Source organism: Microtus pennsylvanicus, chromosome 7 (assembly GCF_037038515.1).
Source record: "Microtus pennsylvanicus isolate mMicPen1 chromosome 7, mMicPen1.hap1, whole genome shotgun sequence".
In the NCBI taxonomy this organism is placed as follows: domain Eukaryota; kingdom Metazoa; phylum Chordata; class Mammalia; order Rodentia; family Cricetidae; genus Microtus; species Microtus pennsylvanicus.
Window position 1 is genome coordinate 338,624 of NC_134585.1, and position 22,879 is coordinate 361,502.

Below are 22,879 nucleotides of genomic sequence, written 5' to 3' on the forward strand. Positions count from 1 at the left end.
GATTCCAGGAAGGACAGGACTGACCGATAAATATCTTTATGTAGAGAAACTGAAACTACTTTTGTGCTACAGCAAGCCTTGCAAATAGCCCAGGGTGACGTCATGCTCTGAATGAGGCTGACAGCTGTGATACCAAGGCTGCACCCCGTGAGAACTAAGTTCCCCTGAACCCGCTGACGAATCAGGGCTATAATCAACACCTCTACCTGAGCAATCTCACCTCCTCTGCCGCTGTCACAGCTGCAGCTTTGCTTCCTTGGTCTATAAAATCTCAACGTTTCTGTCAACTCCTTAAAGGCCATCATTTGTTCTTCCTAGTAGTACCCACAATGAGTGGTACACCCCTTTAATCCCAGCACTCTGGAGGCAGAGTCAGGTAAATCTCTGAGCTCAAGGCTACCCTGGACTACAGAACAAGTTTCAGGACTTCCAGGGTTACACAGAGAAAGCCTGTCTTGAAAAAAAGAAAGAAAGAAGAAAGAAAGAAAGAAAGAAAGAAAGAAAGAAAGAAAGAAAGAAAGGAAAAAGAAAATTCACTACCTATATATAAGTTAGTTTTTGTGATTCTATGCTTTCCCTACATCAAAATAAGCATGTCCCACTAAAGATTTTTTAAGACAAGGTCTCACTATGTAGCCAGTGCTGGCCTTGAACTCATGGAGATCCATTTGCCTTTGCCTCCGTAGTGCTGCAGTTACAAATGTGCATCATCATGACCAGGAAACTAATATTTTACTTACCAAACGGGGAGTTGATCATTGTTATATAAAAGCAAAAAAAGCTAAAATTGGCTAAAAAAAAAAAAGTGCAGCATTCAACAGTCACTTATTCTCAGCATTTTGACCAGTTATGAGTCTCAACAGTTACAGCTGCCTACTGCCAAAAGAAGCTGGCATTATTCCATAGGCATAAACATAATTATATAAAAGGTAATAAAATGGGTACATCATGACCATTTAACACGCCAATAGCAGTTACTTCTCCATGAGGGCCTGTGATGTCTCCAGGCACAGGCTTTTGAGGTTTATAGAATCACTATGAATTCCCTCCTGTGGAAATGTACCTCAACTCTGAAAATAAGTGGTTAGTTTACTTAGATAATAAACCTCCTGCCACTATTGCACAAATAGACACATCTTGCCTGGCAGAAGGGTAGCATGCAGGGTTCACAGCTGAATAAGACTGTTGATAACAATTCTCCCTCAATAGTCTGCATGGGGGCCCGGCAGTGGTGGTGCACACCTTTAATTCCAGCACTTGGGAGGCAGAGACAGGTGGATCTTTGTGAGTTTGAAGCCAACCTGGTCTACATAGTGAGTTCCAAGACAGGCTCCAATGCTACAGAGAAACTCTGTCTTGACCCTCTTCCCCCCCAAAAAAAACTAGTTTGCATGGAGTCTTCTATCACTATAAGGGCTAGCCAGCAAGAAGGTAGCTTCCAACTCAGGTTCAGCTCAGTTCCTCTATGGCTTGTAACCAGTGTGGTATCCTTACTAATGCAGTCTTATCTTCTTGTTTTAGTTGAAAAAAATAAACACAAACCAGCAATAGCAATTGTCTGTATTGTTGTATTACTGTATTGCTAGGAAGGTCCCAGAGCCTCCCTGACCAACATCTCATAGGGAATTGGTCGACCCTGCCACCAAGATTTTCCTTTAGTAACTTTATCGCTTCAAGATCTGGGAAACTACTGGATTTTCTGTTTCTTTGCTGAACATGCATACCAAATTTGCTTTCTGGTAGAGTAGAGTGCATAGGGTCTTTTAAATATAGGCTTATATTACCTAGGAATAGGGATAATTTTATTTCTTCCTTTCTTATTTGTATCTTTTATGACTCTTCCTGTTTTGTTGCTCTAGCTAAGACTTCAAATATCATATTGCCTAAGAGTAGGAAGAGTGAGCACCTTTGTCTCATTTTTATTTTAGATGAAATGCTTTGAGTACCCCACACACATTAAATGTATTTGCTCTAAGTTTGTCATATAAAACTTCTGTTATGTTGAAGTATGTTCTTTTTATTCCTAGTTTCTGCATAGCTTTTACCATGAATGGTTATTAAACTTAGTCAAAAGCTTCTTCTGTGTCTATTGAGATTAACATGTCATTTCTGCCCTTGAAGCTACTGCTACTTATGTGTTGTTAGGGTTCCTCTAGAGGTTGGGCCACAAAGTCAGCAACTTGCCAACCTTAGAAAGCCTGGACAAGGCTGAATAGTTTTAAGACTTGGTTGAGGGTTACAAGATGTCCCAGATACACTCTGCTTGTTGTTAATAAATAGCTTTAGTTCTTTTCAAAACTCATCTCTCTATTCAACACTAGAATGATTTCTCTTAGTTAAAAATTAAAAGAACAAGGAGGGTGTCACAGCCCTACTCAGCTTGATCTTGGATGACACACATCACCATTTCTGTCCCATTCTATGAGTCAGAATTGTTTAGTTAGGGTTTCTGCTGGTGCAATGAAGGACCAGGACCAGAAAGCAGTTGGGAAGGAAAGGGCTTGCTTGACTTACACTTTAGCACTGTTGTTTATCACGAAAGGAACTCAGGACAGGAACTCAAACAGGACAGGATCCGGAGGCAGGAGCTGATGCAGAGGGCATAGAGGGGGGCTTCTTACTGGCTTTTTTCCTATGGTTTGCTCAGCCCACTTTATTATAGAAACCAGGGTGAGCAGTCTAGGAATGACACCACCCACCATGGTCTGGGCCCTTCCCCTTGATCACTAAATGAGAAAATGCCTTACAGCTGGATCTCAAGGAGGAACTTCCTCAGCTGAGGTTCCTTCTTCTGATGACTCTAGAGCTTGTGTCTTTGTGTGATGCACAAAACCCCCCAGTACAATATTAGATCACTAAATACAGTTCACATTCAAAGGGACAGAAAAAAAAAATATCTTATGAAAGGAAAAACTTCAAAAAACAGGAACATATGTTAAAATCAGAGAAAGCAATATCCACCAACAAGCGGATGAATGGATAAACAAATTGTGATCTATTTCAAGATTTATTTTTATTTATGTGTCAGTGGCTACATGTAGGTATGTACACATAAATGTAGATACCAACAGAGTTCAAAAGAGGGTGTCAGATGTTCTGGAACTGAACTTACAGGCAGTTGTGAGCCACCAGATATGGGTTCTGGGAACTGAACTCTGGTCCTCTCAAAGAACAGCATCCACTCTAAACTGCTGAGCCATCTTTCCATCCCCAAATCGCAATATATTTAAACAAAAAAATAATCCTCAGTAATTAAAATGATTAACGGAATTGATACAAAATAATATGGGTGAATTTACAAAATGATAAAAGAGCCTAAAAAACAAACACATACATAAAGGTTATTAGAATTTTATCCAGTTACTATACAAGAATGACTAGCAGATGATAGGCATCCTGTGGCTATGCAGAAGTTAAATGGAATCCTATAGAAATATTAGATTTAAGGAAGCAATCATTTTATACAGTATGCATTTACCCAATGTAAAGCAGATTCATGGACAACTCAAAACAGAATTAAGCCCCAATTAAGACATCAATATTGGAAGCTGGTCCTCAATTACAATGGATAATATGGAAGAAAGAGGAAGCTAGGGTCATAGAACAACAAAATAGGGCTAGAGGTGTTGATATTTCCCAAGAGCAGTTGTTTGGTGAAGGTCAGTGTGTTGATTTACAAAGGCAGTGTGGATTTGATGCTCACACCTTGGCACCTTGTCATTTAGCAATCTTAAATGCTTGGGAAAAGGTTGAAAATCAGAAAATATGTCTCAGTCACATACTAAAATTATACAAGGCCCAAAAGAAGCCTTCACACATTTTTTTAAACCAAGATTGAATTCAGCTATAAATGGAATAGTATAGGATCCAAAAGTCAGACAAATATTAATTGAATCTTTGGCTTTTGAAAATGATAATTCAGAATTCAAAAGGGCAATTAGGATGTTAAAGACAAGAACAGCACCAATTGATGAATGGATTAGAAATACAGCTGAAACAGGAAGGAAGGAGGGAGGGAGGGAGGGAAGGAAGGAGGGAGGGAGGGAGGGAGGGAGGGAGGGAGGGAGGGAGGGAGGGAGGGAGGGAGGGAAGGAAGCAAGGAAGGAAGGAAGGAAGGAAGGAAGGAAGCAAGGAAGGAAGGAAGGCAGGCAGAAAACATGACACTTTAGCATGAAGTAGGATGAATTGATATGAAGGAAAGCGTGTGGTACACCCAAAAGAGTCACACAGATGAAACAATATCATTGTACCATCCAGTGACAGAGAGGAACAAATGGTAACCTCTTTGTTTAACACTGGGTAGTGAGCCTGCTAACAGATTTCGTCTAGATCCTCTCCTTCACTCACACATCATTAACACCGGTGGTTAATTAACTGTCTGTGGGCAGAGACCCCAGAGTCCTCACAGAACTAATGAGGAACTGGTATTCCTCTGGGATGGGAGTGCAGGGATCCCTGCCACGCTGCCCTTTCTGTCTCCGGTGCTACCAAAATGATACTGACTCCCTGGACTCTCGCAGAACGGTGTTGGTGGAAATGGTGTGTGTGGAATGACTACAGTCAGTCTCCTTTGGTTCGAGGCTCAGCTCGGATTATATTGGCCGAACTAAATTACTTAACCTGCCTGTGTCTCCATCTCTTCATCAGAAACCAAAACAAATTGCAGTAGTTATATCCAGGTAACGTCACCGACGCGAGGTGCTTTGAGAAGTACAGCGTGGCATTCCCAGGCACACTACTGCTGAGCCCTAATGCCAGTGCTTTCAAAGGAGCACAAGCCATCAATTTGCTCTCAGTTTTCATGCAGTGAAATCAAGTGGAGGCTCCACTCAGACCAGAAGTTCCTTATCTTGAGCAAACCTTGGCGGCCACGGGATGAGAAGATTCTGAACTGACTATGGTAAGTCCTGGGATTTTTCTTCTCCTACCGTCCTTCAAAATGCCCCAAAATGCTTCAAGAGTGGAGCCATGTCTGGCACACACTGTATTGTCCTATTTGAATTCAATTACTGCATTGAGGGACTATCTTGTAGCAAATCATTCTGAAATATGATGGAGGAAAACAGCATGGTTTCCTAAATAATGCTAAATAAAAATAATATATAAACACATTAAGAGAAACCAGTGGTATATGTCTTTAATCCCAGCAGTCAAGAGGAAAAGATAGGTGGATCTCTGAGTCTGAGGCCACGAGTGAGATCTAGGACAGTCAGGGCTGCACAGAGAAACTCTGTACTGAAAAAGCTAAAAGACAGGTGGGGGTGAAATCAGAGTACAAATGAACAAAAACACTAAAAATTTGTTAATGGCAATGATAGTGATACAGGATTCATTGCAACTATCTTGCAGCCTGATTGTAAATTTGAACCTACCTCAAAATAAAAGATTTGAATTTTAATATGAGTGAAATTAGCCAAGAATTAAGAGAAACCAGAAGTGTGTGCTTCTGGTTGGATTAGTAAATTAAGCATAATAACAAAGAAGCAGGACGATCTCAAGTTCCAGGCTAGCCTGGGATACATAGTCAAAATGAGATCAGTACCAAGTTCCAGGCTAGCCTGGGATACATAGTCAAAATGAGATCAGTACCAAGTTCCAGGCTAGCCTGGGATACATAGTCAAAATGAGATCAGTACCAAGTTCCAGGCTAGCCTGGGATACATAGTCAAGATGAGATCAGTACCAAGTTCCAGGCTAGCCTGGGATACATAGTCAAGATGAGATCAGTACCAAGTTCCAGGCTAACCTGGGATACATAGTCAAAATGAGATCAGTACCAAGTTCCAGGCTAGCCTGGGATACATAGTCAAAATGAGATCAGTACCAAGTTCCAGGCTAGCCTGGGATACATAGTCAAAATGAGATCAGTACCAAGTTCCAGGCTAGCCTGGGATACATAGTCAAAATGAGATCAGTACCAAGTTCCAGGCTAGCCTGGGATACATAGTCAAAATGAGATCAGTACCAAGTTCCAGGCTAGCCTGGGATACATAGTCAAAATGCGATCAGTACCAAGAGCAATGCAACACTACCTCAAAACAAAGAGAGAAAAATCATGTGTTTAAGTTACTAAACACACAGCTACTTCAACTCTCTATTTCTAAGCTTCTACTGTTTTAATTTTTAAAAAAATGACCTCATTACGGAGACCGGGCTGCTCATCCTCACAGCTCCTCCTTCCTGAGCCCGTCCAGCGCTAGAATTCTACGCCCTTAAGGAACTGTGTAATTACATAAGTAGGCAGTGGTCACATAGAAGCAACACTGTGTTTATCCTGGCTTGTTCCACATTTGTGAGATAAAATGTTGAGGACAGAGGTTTTCAAGTGAGGAGAAGACATTTGCTTTCAATTTAATAATTCATAAAAACCTCTTTTAAAGGGTAAAATCAGTCTACAGCCATACCACCATGAATGTGCGTATCATTTCTTTTTTTCTTTTTTTCATCTTTATTTATTTATTATTTTTTAAAAAATTTTTTATTAAAAATTTCCACCTCCTCCCCGCCTCCCTTTTCCCTCCCCCTCCCCCACGGCCCATTCCCCTCCCCCTCCCTCTCCTGTCTGAAGAGCAGTCTGGGTTCCCTGCCCTGTGGGCAGTTCAAGGTCCTCCCCACTCCATCCAGGTCTAGGAAGGTGAGCATCCAAACAGGCAAGGAAGTCAAGACTGAGGGGGGCACCCACCCATTGAGACGGTGGGGCTGATCTATTGGGAGCTCACCAAGGCCAGCTGGACTGGGACTGAAAAGGCATGGGATAAAACTGGACTCTCTGAATATGGTGGACAATGAGGGCTGCTGAGAAGTCAAGGACAATGGCACTGGGTTTTGAACCTACTGCATGTACTGGCTTTATGGGAGCCTAGGCTGTTTGGATGCTCACCTTCCTATCATTTCTGATAATGAATAAAATAAATCGATTGATCTCTCTGGGAATTGAGTCATTTCATGTACGGAAAAATCTCAACCACGGGACAGACCTCTGAGTGAATCTCCTGAAAAAGTGTACTGGAGACAGAATATGAGCCATCAACAAATCCATGTCCACACTTTAAAAATAAGACCATGAGGAGTGGATGGGCAGGGGATAGAGGAAATGGGCAGGGGAGGATATGGGAAGAAAGGGGGAGAGAATGGAAAAAGATGGGGAGGAATGGGAGGAGAGAAGAGAGGGAAAACTGGGGTTGGTATGTAAAATAAATGAAAAATGTTTATTAGATAAAAAGAAGATACAAAGAAGCCATCTATCCTTCAGATAGTAACCCACAACTAGAATAGAATAGTAAGGCTTAAATCTTTGAGACATTTGAAAGACACATGAAAAAAAAATCAGCCTTTCAAACAAAATGAGATCAATTCTACACTGTTTGCCATCAAATCATTGATCCAACCACATAGTTCCTCATTACTGCCAATACCCATAAGGATCAAAGTCAATATCTACACAGTGTTCAGATCATACATTGTGGTCAATAAATGTTTATTCAAACAATGAAAACTCAGTGATTAATTAATTCGTGTTTTTCATCAGCTTTCTTTTTTTTATTCAGCTGAGAAGCCAGAGGTCAGTGTGGGAATCCATCCATTTTCCAGAACATCTCTGGTTTCCTCGTAGGCACTAGAAAACATTTGACCAGGAAGACGAGGGAAGAGGAAAGGACTTGATGGTGAGCCAGGAAAAGGAACGTGAAGAGTAGAGGAAGAAGAGAAGCATCCACCTCAAGTGTGCTGACAAGTACACAAAGTAAGATGCTACAAAACATAGTGAGATACACTGTCCGGCAGCTTCATCCCTCCAACTAGACACAAAAGGCCATGGTCAACCACACCTCCCCAGTGGGTTTCATTCTCCTGGGCTTCTCTGAACACCCACGCCTCGAAAAGATTCTCTTTGTGGTGGTCTTGTGTTCCTACCTCCTCACACTCCTAGGAAACACACTCATCCTCCTGCTGTCCACACTGGATCCCAGGCTCCACTCTCCAATGTACTTCTTCCTCTCCAACCTCTCCTTCCTGGACCTCTGCTTCACCACAACCTGTGTGCCCCAGATGCTGGTCAACCTCTGGGGCCCCACAAAGACCATCAGCTTCCTGGGATGTTTTGTTCAGCTCTTCATCTTCATGTTCTTGGGAACTACCGAGTGCATCCTCCTGACGGTGATGGCCTTTGACCGCTATGTGGCTGTCTGCCAGCCCCTGCACTATGCCACCATCATTCACCCCCGCCTGTGTCAGCAGTTGGCAGCTGTGGCCTGGGCTATAGGTTTGATCCAATCCATAGTTCAGACACCTCCCACCCTCAAACTGCCCTTCTGTCCCCATAGACAGATAGATGACTTTTTATGTGAAGTCCCATCCCTAATTCGACTCTCTTGTGGGAATACCACCTATAATGAGATCCAGATGGCTGTTGCTAGTATCTTCATTGTGGTTGTGCCTCTGAGCCTCATCCTTGTCTCTTATGGTGCTATCACCAGGGCAGTGCTGAGGATAAACTCTGCAAAAGGGCGCAGGAAAGCTTTTGGGACCTGTTCCTCCCATCTCATTGTGGTCACCCTCTTCTACAGCTCAGTCATAGCTGTCTACCTGCAGCCCAAAAATCCCTATGCCCAAGAGAGGGGCAAGTTCTTTGGTCTCTTCTATGCAGTGGGCACTCCTACACTCAACCCTATTGTATACACCCTGAGGAACAAGGAGGTCAAGAGAGCATTCTGGAGGCTGCTGGGGAAGGATGGGGAATCTGGGGAGAGCTGAGGGAGAAATAGCATGCTTTCCAAATTAAAACGAATTTGAGCCTTGGTGAAAAAAATTGAATTCCCAAGTCCACTTACTCTTTCAAACCTATCCAAGTCACAATAGTGAGCCTAGCGAGTAAGAAGTAGAGAAGCCGAAGAGGAAGAGGAAGAGTGTTAGATGTTTCTTCCAAACTGAAGTGTTCCTACCTGGACTGATCAAGGAGGCAGCTCAAGAAATTTAAAAGGAAAAAATTTTTACAAAACCCAGGAAGGCCATGAAACTTACAGGACTCCAGTGACTCCTCCTTGAGATGACACAACCTGTAAACAATTGGAAGACAGAAACCTCTCTGGAAACCCAGCAGCAAGCAAGTTATACACCATACCCCAATGAGACAACTTACATGAGTCCTTATCCATGCTTAAATGAGGCTTTCAGTGGCAGAGCTACAGCTGTAATACATCTCCCTTGCTCTGTAAGAAACCACAATAAACTCCTTAGATGACCAAGCTGGACTTGGGTGGAATAATTTGTTTGCCCTACCTTTGGTGCCCTATCTAGGGTTTATTCTCATTTCTCTGGAGAGGAAAGAGAGGGGGACAGAGCTAAAGGTAGACAGACAGATGGACAGACAGACAGACAGATAGAGATAGAGGAGGCATCTTTATTTTATATCCAAAATATGGTTAATATTTATTTACTTACGTTTATTTCCTTTTCCACTCAGTTTTTAATTGCCTTTATTTTGTTTGTAGATTCTCAATTCTCTGAGTCCACTTTTTTCTAATTGTCTTTATCATTACTTTATACTTCATTTGGTGGTTTGGGGGGGTTGTTGATTTTTTATTTTTATTTTTTTCAAGACAGAGTCTCACTATGTAGCTATGGCTAACTGGGAACTCATTATGCAGACCAGGCTGGCATCAAACTCACAATATCCCTCTGCTTCTGTCTCGCACGTACTGGGTAAATGCTGCTTTAACACAGACATAACCCCCAGAATCTGGAGTTTTCTCCACTGTATAATTAGAAAGAAGCCAGGAATAATCCCATTAAAAAACAAAATAACAACAAGAAAAACCCTAATCCAGAGACTTTCCTACTCAAAGACAAGAACATTCAGGGAATTGGTACTGCTTTTAGAAATGGGATAAACACATCTAGAATGTGATTTCTCTCCCTCCTCTTGTCCTTCCCTACATGGAATTTTTTTCAGGGTCAAACCAGAGATAGAACTATTTCAGAGACCCCAGTGTCCTAACTGGTAACTTTGGAAAGGAGCTCTCCTTGAGAATGACATCCTTTCCTCCTGAGAAAGAGCCAGAGGGATAATCTTGTTCTGGATCATAACTCTTCCTCATCTTGTTTTCTAGAATAAATAAAGACAAAAAAACAGATAAAGTAGTACTTCGATTCCAGGAATTTTGGTGGGTTACGGAGATGGAAAGAGAAGCATAGAAATCCTTGCACCTCCTATCCTACTCCAAGTTGATGGAATATCCCAGATGCTGTCAAACCACCCAGTATGTCTTCCCTAGAGAAAAGCCTTCTTTCTTCCAGGAATTAAGGTTCATGAGGGAATTTGTAGGAGGTTTGAAAGTGAGAATGTTCTAGAAATGCAAAGCAAGCTCAATATAAACTCTACTGTGGGGGCTGGTGCAATGGTTCAGCAGTAGAGAGCACTGGACGTTCTTGCAGAAGGACCCAGGTACAGTTCCCAGCACCCACTAGTGGTTAAAAACTGTTTCTAGTTCCAAGGGAATCTACACCCTCTTCTGGCTTCCCTAGGAACCAGGATCCCACATAGTGTATTTACATACATTCAGTCAATGTTCATAAAAACAAAATAAGAACAAATAAATTTTAAACACACACAATCTAATAAATAAATGTTTTGCTTAAAACCTACAGTGAATTCTTTTTAATATTTATTTTATTTTTATTTATGTGTATTTGTCTGTGTGCGCGCGCATGCACACGCATGCACAAGTGTGTGCAAGTGCATGCAGAAGCCAGATCCTCTCTTCAGTGGAGACAGAATGACTGGGAGAGAATCTTGGAAAATCTCCCTGAAAATCATCAATATGTCTAAACTAAGTAAAACCCACCAATTCAAGACACTAAAAATAAGCCAAAGGAATATAATAAATTCTACTTACTCAAAAAAAAATTCTCCTGAACCTGAGAAAGAACAGCCTCGGACATGCTAGTCTAGAGCTGGTCCCAACATGCCTCCATGGACAACATGAAACCAGGTTATTCAGGCAGACCACAGGGGTCAGAAGTTCTAGTGAGGATGGAGCTGCTTTTATTTGGAACAGACAGGGGGGAAAAGGCAATACATACTTGGAGGTTAACAAAAGCAGCACCTCAGTGAGAACAACTAGGAAATGTCAACATGGAGATGATCTGAGGTTGCAGGGTTGTTGTGATCAAGTGACCGACTGGTAAGTCAGCCAGACATGAAACAGCAAGTTCTAATAAGTCAACCAAAGCTTTAGTCCAGCTCAGCATAACTCTGGTGTCTGGAATGGCTAAATACTTTGTGCAGTCTATCTTGATGAAAAACCATTAAAGACTTGTAAGCTGCCTGAACTTGGAAAGCATTTCCCAGGTTACACGTAAGCCTACCAGAAAAGGGTGAAGTCATACTGGTTCAGAGAGTTTATGCACAAAACCCCCAACCAACAACCGAATGATCAAAATTAGCTTTGTTTCCCTGGGGAAATCCATAAGAAGCCCACCTTAAAAACGTAATTTGGGTTTGTCATGGTGGTTCATACATGTAAGAGACTCTGTGTCAAAGTAAACAATAGAAACTGAGAGTGTAAACTCACGATAGATAGAACATATGCTTAGCATGCTTGGGACCCTAGGCTCAATTTCCAGTAATAAAAATATAAAATAATGTTTAGAAGTTGAGTTACCTCTAAGTAGAGCTATCAATAGCTACACACAGCAAAGAAAACAAATTTTACAGAATTTGCCCACAAGAGAAATTCAACAAATAAGCACAAAATATCAGAGGTTGTCATCCATTAGGTGAAGGCTGACTATAATATTCATTTTTTAGTGGTGCTATAAATTGCCTTTATTGTGTTTAGGTGTGTTCCTGTGTACCTAAGCTCTCCAAAACTTTTATCATGAAAGGGTGCTGGATTTTGTTAGAGGCCTTTTCTGCATTGAATGAGATGATTATATGGATTTTTTCTTTTATTTTGTTTATATGGTAAATTACATTTACTCATTTTCAAATATTGAATAATCCCTGCATCTCTGAGACGAAGCCTACTTGATCATGGTGAATGATTTTTTTTAAGTATTTTTGCATCTGTGTTCATAAGAGAAATTAGTCTGTAATTATCTTTCTTTGTTGAGTCTTTATGTGGTTTGGGTATCAGAGTAACTGTGGACTCATAAAATGGATTGGCCAATGTTTCTTCTGTTTATAATTTGTGCAATTATTTGAGGGGTATTGGCATTAACTCTTGTTTGAAACTGCCCTAAAACCATCTTGCCCTTAGTTTTGTTATTGTTTTGTTTTGTTGTTTGTTTGTTCTGGTTGACTGTTTCTATTTCACTAAGGGCTATAGGTCTATTTATTTATCTGATCTTGATTTAACTTTTGGTAAGTGGTATCTATCAAGAAAATTATCCATTTCTTTAAGATTTTCCAATTTGACAGCTTATAGGTTTTGATTAAATCTGTCCTTGTAATTCTATGGATTTCCTCAGCATCTGTTGTTATACCCCCTTTTTGTTTCTGGTTTTGTTAATTTGGTTTGTTCTCTCTCTGCCTTTTAGCTAGTTTGGATAAAGGTTTGTCTATCTTTTGATCACAGCGGATCCATAATAATGAGACATGATAGCCAGGGTTAGAGCTATTTCCTGACTCCATTTGTGTGATTCCAGTTATCTCCAAGATCTATCAAATTTTTGTGTTCATTAGAATGGATAATTACATGGGTGCTGACAGGGACAACCAAGCCTCCATCTTTTACAGATAGCATCCACTCAATCTTTTCGTTGCAATATCCTTGAGTTATAACATTGTTCTGGATTTCCTGCCACAGTGGAGGAGAGAATGTAGAATCTAAGAAAATATGAATATTGAAATTACACATCCAGAGGGCTGAGATGACTGTCAGGTATGACCAAAGATCTGAACCATCTGTGAGGATGTGGACACCATATCCTAACTCTGATGACTGATAGATACCTGCCTATGTCAAATGAGGGGTAAATAGATGTCTTTGCCTGTCTACACATACACAAGTGTACACACACACACACACACGTATACACAAACACATGCAATGTGGACTTGAGTGGGTAAATCAGAATGTTTAGATGCTGGGTGGAGGGGAGCAGATGTGATCCTTGTCACTTCTACTAACAAAGAAGGAACGGGTGACCTTGTCACTTATTCTAGAAAGGGCTATCGCTGGCGCACTTTCTCCCGAGAGTCCCCTGCCCCCTCTACCACAATTACTAGCTAATTGTCTGTGGGCTGTGGAACCCTTGGGTCTCAGCTGAATTAACGAGATGTTTCTCTCCATAGGATAGGAGTTCTGGGATCCCTCTCTCCATCACATACCTCGTCAGGCTTTCCACCACCAGGACCACTAAAAGAGATGCTAACTTCTCTACAGATTAAAGCTTGCTAGTTAAGAGATGCCTCTGCCCTATTTGGCTTCATCTACCCAATAGAAAAGGCAATGGTTGTTGGAAGGTCAGTTCATTAGTGTTTACACATGTGCTCCGGTGTTTACCACTATATTGAGTTAGCCTAGTGGTTTAAACGTTCCTTGTTGATGTCTTCATGTAAAAAGGAAGACACTAATACATAGAGTTATAAAAGGCAATCAGAGGTGTGTGGATAAATGATTAGCAGCTTGGATGAAGGAATGCAGAGCCTCATTTACAGTGTTTGCTCCGTTTACATAGTACAAACACTCCCGCCATGGAAGATTTTAGGTAATTATTATTTAAAAGCTCTCTCATAAAATCTGAGGATTTAAGAATCAGATAAGATTGTTCTAACAAATCACATGAGTGTGTGCTCAAAAGAGAGCCTGGCTATAAAGCTTAGCAATTCTTGTTACAACCAGAGATCTAGTTGCTCCTTCAGAGACCACCTTTCTCCCTAATTTCAAGTTTCCTTCTTGATGCCCCTGCAGAGACTAGGCACCAATTAAGAATTTCAACATGGGCAATTGCAGGCAACCAGATGAGGGTAAGTAGAATACTTGCTATTCTCTCATGAAATGCTGGTTTCCATGTGTCCTCAACAATAGAGCCCCAGATGGGAAGTTAAAATGGGTGAGGGGCTTTTATCTGATTGCATTTATCGATTACTTTGGGGGTTGATTTTAGCTTTTAAGGCAAGTGTACCCCCAGGCTGATCCCAAAGAAAATCCACCCACTGCTGCCTCTTGACTGCCAAGATAATAGGCATTAGATATTGCAAAACAGGGTGAGTTTTATCAACCACATTAAATGATGCTGATCTGGTGGCCTCACTCCCTCATGGATAGGAAAAGGCCACAGTCTGTTCTCCTGTTTTCCCTCAGGAAGTCTCTTGGTCTCAACATTTTTTTGAGTGGCTGACCTGAGAACCCTTACTTGCCTGAGACAGTTCACTGTAAAAAATTCATGGTAAAATTGATAAGATTTTTGCAGGGCTACTATGGAAACCAGATGTTCAGGAAGCTGTTTACCATACTTGGCACAAGTGATGCACTTCACAGCTGTAAAGTACTAATAGCAAAAAGGAAAGATGACTACCCCTTCAGGCAACCAGCTTCCACCAATCCTGATGACCTGGATTTGATCCCATGTATCCTCATGATAGAAGGAAAACAATTCCCACAGCTGCCCTCTCACCTCCACACAAATGGTGTCACACACCCCCACACACACAAAAATGAATGCAATGAATCTTAATAAGATTTTTTTTTATTTTATATCACATATATGTGTATTTTCCCTGCATGTGTGTATGTTCAGTATATGGCTTGGCACCTACAAAGATCAGATGAAGATATCAGATCTTCAGGAACTAGGAATGGTTGTAAGACACCATCTGAGTGCTGGGAACTGACATAGGGTCCTCTGCAAAAGAGCAAGTGCCTTTAACAGCTGAACTCTCTCTCTCTCCTGTCGCTGTGCAATGTATTTTTAAAGCAACAAAAGACAGGAAAAGACAGGAAAAAGTTCATGTAAAGTTGATAAAGTTTCCATCTTTGAGGGTGGAAAATGGGAAGCCAGGGAGGGGCTCACAGATACCTGGAATGTCTGTTTAAAACCTTAACCTGATTACTGGATACATTAGAGGTTGAATTCCTTATTATTTATACTGTAGAAATTTTCTTTGTTTATACTTTGGTTTGAATATAAAATAATAATAATGAAACATACTCTGAAGATGCAAAAACAAAGGGGAAAGGAAATCAGGTTATGGAAGGAATGTCGGTGCAGTGAGTGAGAGCCCCGTGGGTGTTCTTCCATTTTAGAATACTTCTGACTGCGCCCCACCCACCCATTGCTTTCCTGTCATCTGCCAGGGCAGAGAACCCTGTGTCCTCACTTCAGCTTCCAGAGGAGCTGCAACCTCCCTCATCTATCAATGATCCGGCCAGCTATGCTCCAATATTTCCAGTCCCCTCACTGATGGAGTCTGTGCAGGTGAAATTTTCCCCAAATTTTCCTTCCCTTTATAAATTTGGCACTTTCATTCACCTGCATGGTTGGTATTTATATCTGAGTCTTTTGATAATGCAACTGTGAGCCACAGCAATTTTTAACAAGTCTCTCTTGCCTCCTGCTGTTAACTTTCATGAGGACTGAGTGATTGGACCAAAGCTACTTCCTAGCCAGGGCAGCTATTTAATAATAGATCGTAAAGAAGCCAAGACAAATGAAATTATCTGCTATGTATGAATGGAGTCTCCTAAAATGAAAGAAAATGTCTCATATACATAACACATTCTGAGCCAGATTTGGTGGCTCAGACTTATAGTCTCAGCATTCCAGAAAGTGATACAGGAAGATTGCCTGGAGTAGATGGCCAGCCTATACCTCAAACTGTATTTCAAACAAACAAACAAAAAGACTCATTCTGTCTCTGATAAACTATCTTACATAAGAAGATGCATAAAGTAAATGAAATATATTTCTAGTTATGCCCATAAGTGTTCATTAAGTCAACACATATATGATGATACTGTGAAACTTACAGAGATACATTTAATGAAAATTCATTAAAAATAATTAGTTTAAATTTATTTTATTTCTTTATTTACTTATTTGTTTGTAAACTACAGGTCTAAACCACAGTCCATGGTTGGCGGTTTTCAGCCTCAGAGGCACATCCATAGCCCTAAAACACAGTATTTAACTAGTTCCTCCAAGAGATGCTAGGCATGAGACAACACAGAGAAAAAACAGAAAAGCTTTGAGAACACAGGGCACCCAACACATTTCTGCCAATGAGTGAATGGTTTGTTTAACCAGTCTCGTATTGGCATTCTTTACCCCTAACCAGGAAGTCAAAGGAGCAGTGTAAGGACCTACCTGGCCTCCACCACATTCTCTGTTTCCTCATAGCCACTAGACAATGTTTGACCAAGAGAAACAAGCAAAGACAAGGACCTACTTGGTGATGAGCCTAGAAAAGAAGCTTGGGAGACCAGAGGAAGAAGGAAAATATCTGCCTGGTATGTCCTGAGAAACTCCTTAGTGAGTTTTAATCAGGCCTCTTATATCACACTGATCTGACAGCTTCAATCCCTTCAACTAGACATAAAAGGCCATGGTCAACCACACCTCCCCAGTGGGCTTCATCCTGCTGGGCTTCTCTGAACACCCACGCCTCGAAAAGATTCTCTTTGTGGTGGTCTTGTGTTCCTACCTCCTCACGCTCCTAGGAAACACACTCATCCTCCTGCTGTCCACACTGGATCCCAGGCTCCACTCTCCAATGTACTTCTTCCTCTCCAACCTCTCCTTCCTGGATCTCTGCTTCACCACAACCTGTGTGCCCCAGATGCTGGTCAACCTCTGGGGCCCCACAAAGACCATCAGCTTCCTGGGATGCGCTGTCCAGCTCTTCATCTTCATGGTTCTGGGAACCACTGAGTGCATCCTCCTGACGGTGATGGCCTTTGACCGCTATGTGGCTGTCTGTCAGCCCCTGCACTATGCCACCATCATCCACCCCCGCCTGTGCTGGCAGCTGGCAGCTGTGGCCTGGGCTATAGGTTTAGCCCAATCCATAGTACAGATTCCACCCACCCTCAAACTTCCCTTCTGTCCCCATAGGCAGATAGATGACTTTGTATGTGAAGTCCCATCCCTAATTCGACTCTCCTGTGGGGACACGACTTTTAATGAGATTCAGTTAGCAGTAGCCGGTGTCATCTTCCTGCTTGTGCCTCTGAGCCTCATCCTTGTCTCTTACGGTGCCATTGCCAGGGCAGTGCTCAGGACTAACTCTGTAAAAGGGCGCAGGAAAGCTTTTGGGACCTGTTCCTCCCATCTCATTGTGGTCACCCTCTTCTACAGCTCAGTCATAGCTGTCTACCTGCAGCCCAAAAATCCCTATGCCCAAGAGAGGGGCAAGTTTTTTGGTCTCTTCTATGCAGTGGGCACTCCTACACTCAACCCTATTGTATACACCCTGAGGAACAAGGAGGTCAAGAGAGCATTCTGGAGGCTGCTGGGGAAGGATGGGGAATCTGGGGAGAGCTGAGGGCAAAATGCTTTCTGAATTAAAAAGTTTCTTCATGATATGTAAGTTGTATTTATATATTTGTGTGTGCATATTATGTAACAAGAATAATAAAAGAAACAGAAGCTGTCAACTTGAGAAAGAAAAGACTTGTGAGGAGAAATGAAGAGAGGGAATCTGGTAGGAGCTAGAGGTAGAAAAGGGAGGGGAAATCAATATAATTCTATTTCAATGAAAATACACTTTTGGAAAAAATTAAGTGATCAACTTCCAAAGCCACACACCTGAGCCACTGTAGTAGAACGGTGTGACTGTGGAGAGGGAGGGAGGAAGAGAGAGGATACATGCATTTTTTAATAGATCTTAAGCTCAAACGTTATCAACTCTTGATATTTCCTCCTCCCTTTTCCATCTTATTTTTATTTCATTTGTTTCCAAAAATTTGCAAACTCTAACTTGGGTGTTTCTTGATTTATCTTCTCTCCAAAGCTGTTCCATCTGTATATCAGCATGTGCCATGCAAGCAAAGCCTTAGGTTATAACAAATCTGAAATTTAAAAAGATGCCCTTTGATCATCTTACAATGGAAGAGAATTGATAATCTAGTGACTTCTTACATCTCTGCCTATCCATCTATCATGGATCTTTCTATCCCCTATCTATCCATCACCTATCATTTATCTATCTACCTATCATCTATCATCTATCTATCTAACATCAATCAATCTATCCATCTACTATCTATCCATCTATCTATCTATCTATCTATCTATCATCTATCTATCTATCTATCTGTCATCTATCGTCTATGTTTGTCTCTTGGAGTTATGAGACATTTCCTTGTGACTCCCCTTTCTGGAAGAGCATGAGGCCTACTGCCCCATAACATTAGGATACAGCAACATGATGAGAGCTATCTGCAACCAGGAACTGTTTCTCCCCTGACAGAGGTTGTGGCTTGAATGTGAAATGCCCACTATAAGCTCATGCATCTGGACATTTGGTCCAGAGGTAAGGAAATGTTTGGGGATGTGATGGAACCTTTAGGAACTGGTGCCTATGTGGAAGAAGTGGGTCACTGAGGCAGGCATTGAGCTTACAGAGCCACGGCCACAGTTTATCCTCGCTCTGCTTCCGTCTGTGAATCCAGTGTTGCTCTGTCGCTCATACCCTGCTACCATGTTTGCCCATCATGAGGGATGGCATCCCCTCAATCTATGAGCATAAATCCTTTCCCCTTTTACTGATTCCTGTCAGGTTATGGTTCTAGCAACAGCAAAAGTCACTAAAACTAGAACAGAATAGACAGACTGAGAAAATCGAGGGAAATGGAAAAGAAAGAAGTCCCTACCCCAGAATCAGTTTGAAGCCTTTGCCAGCTGAGAATCCAGAATTGGAGCATGGTTAACATGTGTTATGAACGTTGTCTACATAGAGAGAAGTTTCAAATATGAATGTTAAAACAGCAATGAATCGTGGCTTAAGCACACACTACTTTCAGGAACCACGTTCCTCTCCCAGCTATAAACTTGCAATTTTCTAGGAATCTCACAAGAACCTCCATTTGTCATAAAAGACAGGTCTTAGGCCCCTAAACAACCCTTTTCACATGTGCTTTCGTCTTATCAGGTTGTATTCCTACCCAAGACTCCTAAGGAGGAGTTAGCTTATAATCTCAATGAACAAATGCCAGTGGCCATGCCAGAGGAGCAGCAGGTGGAGATTAAAGCTCAAGGTGTCAGCCCACCAGGAGGCAAATCCCTGATGGGTGAATCTCAGATAGGCAAGACCAGAAACCACAGACTCCAGAATGTCCTTAGCTTCTGTTGTGCCTTTACATGTTTGCCGCTGCCATCTTTCTCTGGTGTCTAACATGGTGTGAATGGGTGTGGGGAGACCTCCAGTGTCTACAGTATAGTGTGTTTATCTCGTGGATACATCCTGTTTCTGCTGGGTGTTTCAACCTATGGATTATTATGAAGATGGTTTCTTCCTAAGTTGTACTGTCTGATTGATAATAATAATGTTAGTTTAAATAGAGTTTTGAGGATAACATATAAAACAAGGAAGTGCCACACAGCTAGAACACATGAGTTTCTATTGAGGAGCCCCAGAGACTGTGGCTTAGGTTAATGATTAAGGAAAACAATTGAGTACCAGCAGTCCAGATAGCTTAAATTCTTTTAATCTTAATGTTGAGAGATATGTTTACAGATTTCAGAGTGCATCACAGCTGAAACAAAGCTTTTAAAATAACCAAAACTTAGACTAAGATGTGTTTGTTAAATAGCTTTGAAGAGAAAACCCAAGAAGATAATCTAAAGTTTTAGAAAGGCACATAGTTGAGTGAGGAATTCTGTAAGGAATTCTTGCTAGGATTGGTTGATACCAAAGGTGATGATTAATTCCTTATACCCATTTCTGCCCTCAATATCCTGATATAAAAAGCCATTGATGAGTGTGTATGTGCTGTAGGAATTCCTACCACCAGTACAGTAGCCTTTAGTTACCTGCCCACTTGGGCGTGGCCTCTTATACTATATATGCCGACAGAAAGCATGCTTCCAGCCTCTTTCCCTGCTGCGGGATTCAGTTGCTGTTCTCCGTTCCAGCAGTGGATTGAGATCTGTGAGTCTACCCTTAATTAAATAACCCTCTATTGTTCTCAATTCTGAGCTAGTGTGGGATTTCTTATAAGAGTCCTTCTTCATGCACCCTAAAGGTATAAAGTAGAGCTGACCGATTCTTTTTCATATATAAAAGTTTAGATTTGAGATTCCTTATAAGATTACCTTTCAAGATGATTAATAAAGTGGTTCATCCTTTAATTGTAATCACAAATTGGAGTCTGCCAGGAAAAGAACTGGCTGAGAAGAAACACCTTGCTTGCTTGCACTCTGTCAATGTATAGAAAGCTGCTTGTATATGAATGCACATGGGACCTTGGGACAACTTGGTTTTCCCCTGTAATACATAAAATGTTTAATCACGTTAAGATGTATGGAAAACATGTTTTTTTACTTGTATTCCTTGTTATCATTTACTTGAAGAACAGAATGTAACCACATTGTAATTTCTATATAGCTTGAAAGATTTTGTTAGGGTATATGAGCGATAAGGGAAAAATCAAGAAAATGAGAAGAAAACATCAAGAATGAGAGAATAAGAAGGAAAATATTGAGAAAGCAAGAAGGAAAATATCAAAAGAGATAGAATGGACATATCTGGATAGAGATAAGAATAGAGAAGAGAATATAAAAGAATAAGGTAGAAAAGGTCTGAAGGAAACCATCAAGAGAGTGTGTGAGTGTCTTTCCCCCTTACTCCCTCAGATAAAAAACAATAATAGTACATCAAATCTGCGGATTCCCTTTGAGCCCTGTGCTGCAGGAGGTTGGTCCCCTAGGCAGTGAAAACCAAAAAGACGGGGGAAATATTCTTCGAAACCTTATGAGATATTTGAGGGCTGCCAAAATAATAGCAACTACTGAGAAACTAAAGGGGAACTCTCTCTTGAGAAGTCCACACACACACTTGCTGTGTGCTCTACCCTGCTCTGAGTACCCCATCTCTGATGCTTGAGTCTGTAGAGGGCACACTTTCTGTGTGCTCTACCCTGCTCTGAGTACCCCTGTCTCCAACACTCTAGTCTGTAGAGGGTTCTCTTGAGAAGTCCACACACACACTTGCCGTGTGCTCTACCCTGCTCTGAGTACCCCGTCTCCAACACTCTAGTCTGTAGAGGGTTCTCTTGAGAAGTCCACACACACACTTTCTGTGTGCTCTACCCTGCTCTGAGTACCCCATCTCCAACACTCTAGTCTGTAGAGGGTTCTCTTGAGAAGTCCACACACACACTTTCTGTGTGCTCTACCCTGCTCTGAGTACCCCATCTCCGATGCTTGAGTCTGTAGAGGGTTTCTTCCTCAGAAAATCAAGCTCTGCTTCACATTGGCTCTCCCTGAATTTCTTGCCTTCACCAAACTCATCCCATCTTCACTTATGTAGAAGTCTGTGAAAAGATCTCCACAGGCTGCTGCAGGAAGCAGCATGGCAGCATCTCTGGCCTACACCCCACAGCTCCTGACAATACAGAGGCTATATCTACACTATTGCCATCATATACTTCTGATTCAGTGCCATCCTTTTTGAAGTATATAAATAATAAACTGTCTGCTGTTACAGCTCATTTATATATAATGAGACTGAGAAGGAGAAAAGAGACATTGCCTTCAATTGTGTAGCCACAGAGGAGGGGCCCATGCTGTAAGCAAACCTAATGTAACTCACTGTGTTACAACCAAAAAAGGACATGAAAATAGATGGGGAAAAGAAGAGAAAAATGGAAGGAGTGGAACAAGAGAAGGTAACAGAGGGAAATATAATCAAAATACATTGCGTACATATGTGTTGGAGAACAGCTTCGACAAAAATACTACTTACCAGGGTAAGGCTTGGGGGTTAGAAAAATAGCAAAGAGAACAAAGACAGGAGTGAAAATAATAAACAGAAAACATAGAATAGTTCCAGGACGGAGTCTAGTGAATACTGAAATTCCCCTGCCTTTAATTTCCCATACACTTTTATACCCCACTACAACAGGGGGAAGAATAGAAAAGACTGCTTTAACATGCTACAAAAAAGAACTAGAACAGTTATGTGCTCAGTACTTTGAGACATCAAGTCATTAGCACTCTGTTGTTGATGCAGTGAACCCACCATAGATCAAGTATCCTGAAGGCAGCCACTCCCAAGGCAAGCCTTCTATTTCAAAAGAAGGAGAAGTATGTTTGACTATCTTGAACATTGGTCAGAGTGGAGTGGATCTACATATATGTCCCCTACCTCTCTCTTTGGCTTTTCAAGTCAGGGTTTCTCTGTAGCTTTGGAACCTGTCCTGAAACTAGCTATTGTAGACCAGGCTGACCTCGAACTCACAGAGATCCTTCTGCTTCTGCCTCCAGAGTGCTGGGATTAAAGGCATGCTCCACCATCACCTGGCAAAAACATGTAGCCTAAGTTAAGTTGGAAGCAAAGCCCCCAGCCCCCGGGCCTGAGAGTTGTATTGGTCTGGACTCCAAATACCAGGATGCCACTCCCAAAGAGCATTTAAGTGAACTCCTAAAAGAGGATCACGTGGTCCCTTTTCCTTCCTCCTGGTGGTCCTTTCGTGGCCTCCCAGTTCCCCCTCGAGGCCACCCAAGAGCACAGGAATCCCATTAAACCTGGATATTTCTTAATTTGGCTTGTTTTGATTTGGCTTGATTGGGAATATGCATCTGCAGAGAGCTCGTGTTAGGAAAAAAATTCCTAACAGCCCAGGCTGGCCTCAAACTCATGATTCTCCTGCCTCTGCCTCCTTCAGCAAACCTTACCATGTGCCTCCACCACCAGTTGTATGGGTCATCTTAATGT

At 41.6% G+C, this 22,879-nt stretch overlaps 2 protein-coding genes across 2 annotated transcripts; both read left to right on the forward strand.

The window, feature by feature from the left end:
- Positions 1 to 7,812: 7,812 nt before the first annotated feature.
- Positions 7,813 to 8,751, forward strand: LOC142853590 (olfactory receptor 2H2-like). Its single transcript, XM_075978752.1, has one exon. It carries the CDS (start codon positions 7,813 to 7,815, stop codon positions 8,749 to 8,751), a length of 939 nt encoding a protein of 312 aa, XP_075834867.1.
- A 7,795-nt stretch (positions 8,752 to 16,546) lies between these two features.
- On the forward strand, positions 16,547 to 17,485 carry LOC142853591 (olfactory receptor 2H2-like). The gene has a single exon (XM_075978753.1). It carries the CDS (start codon positions 16,547 to 16,549, stop codon positions 17,483 to 17,485), a length of 939 nt encoding a protein of 312 aa, XP_075834868.1.
- The last annotated feature ends 5,394 nt before the right edge of the window (positions 17,486 to 22,879 follow it).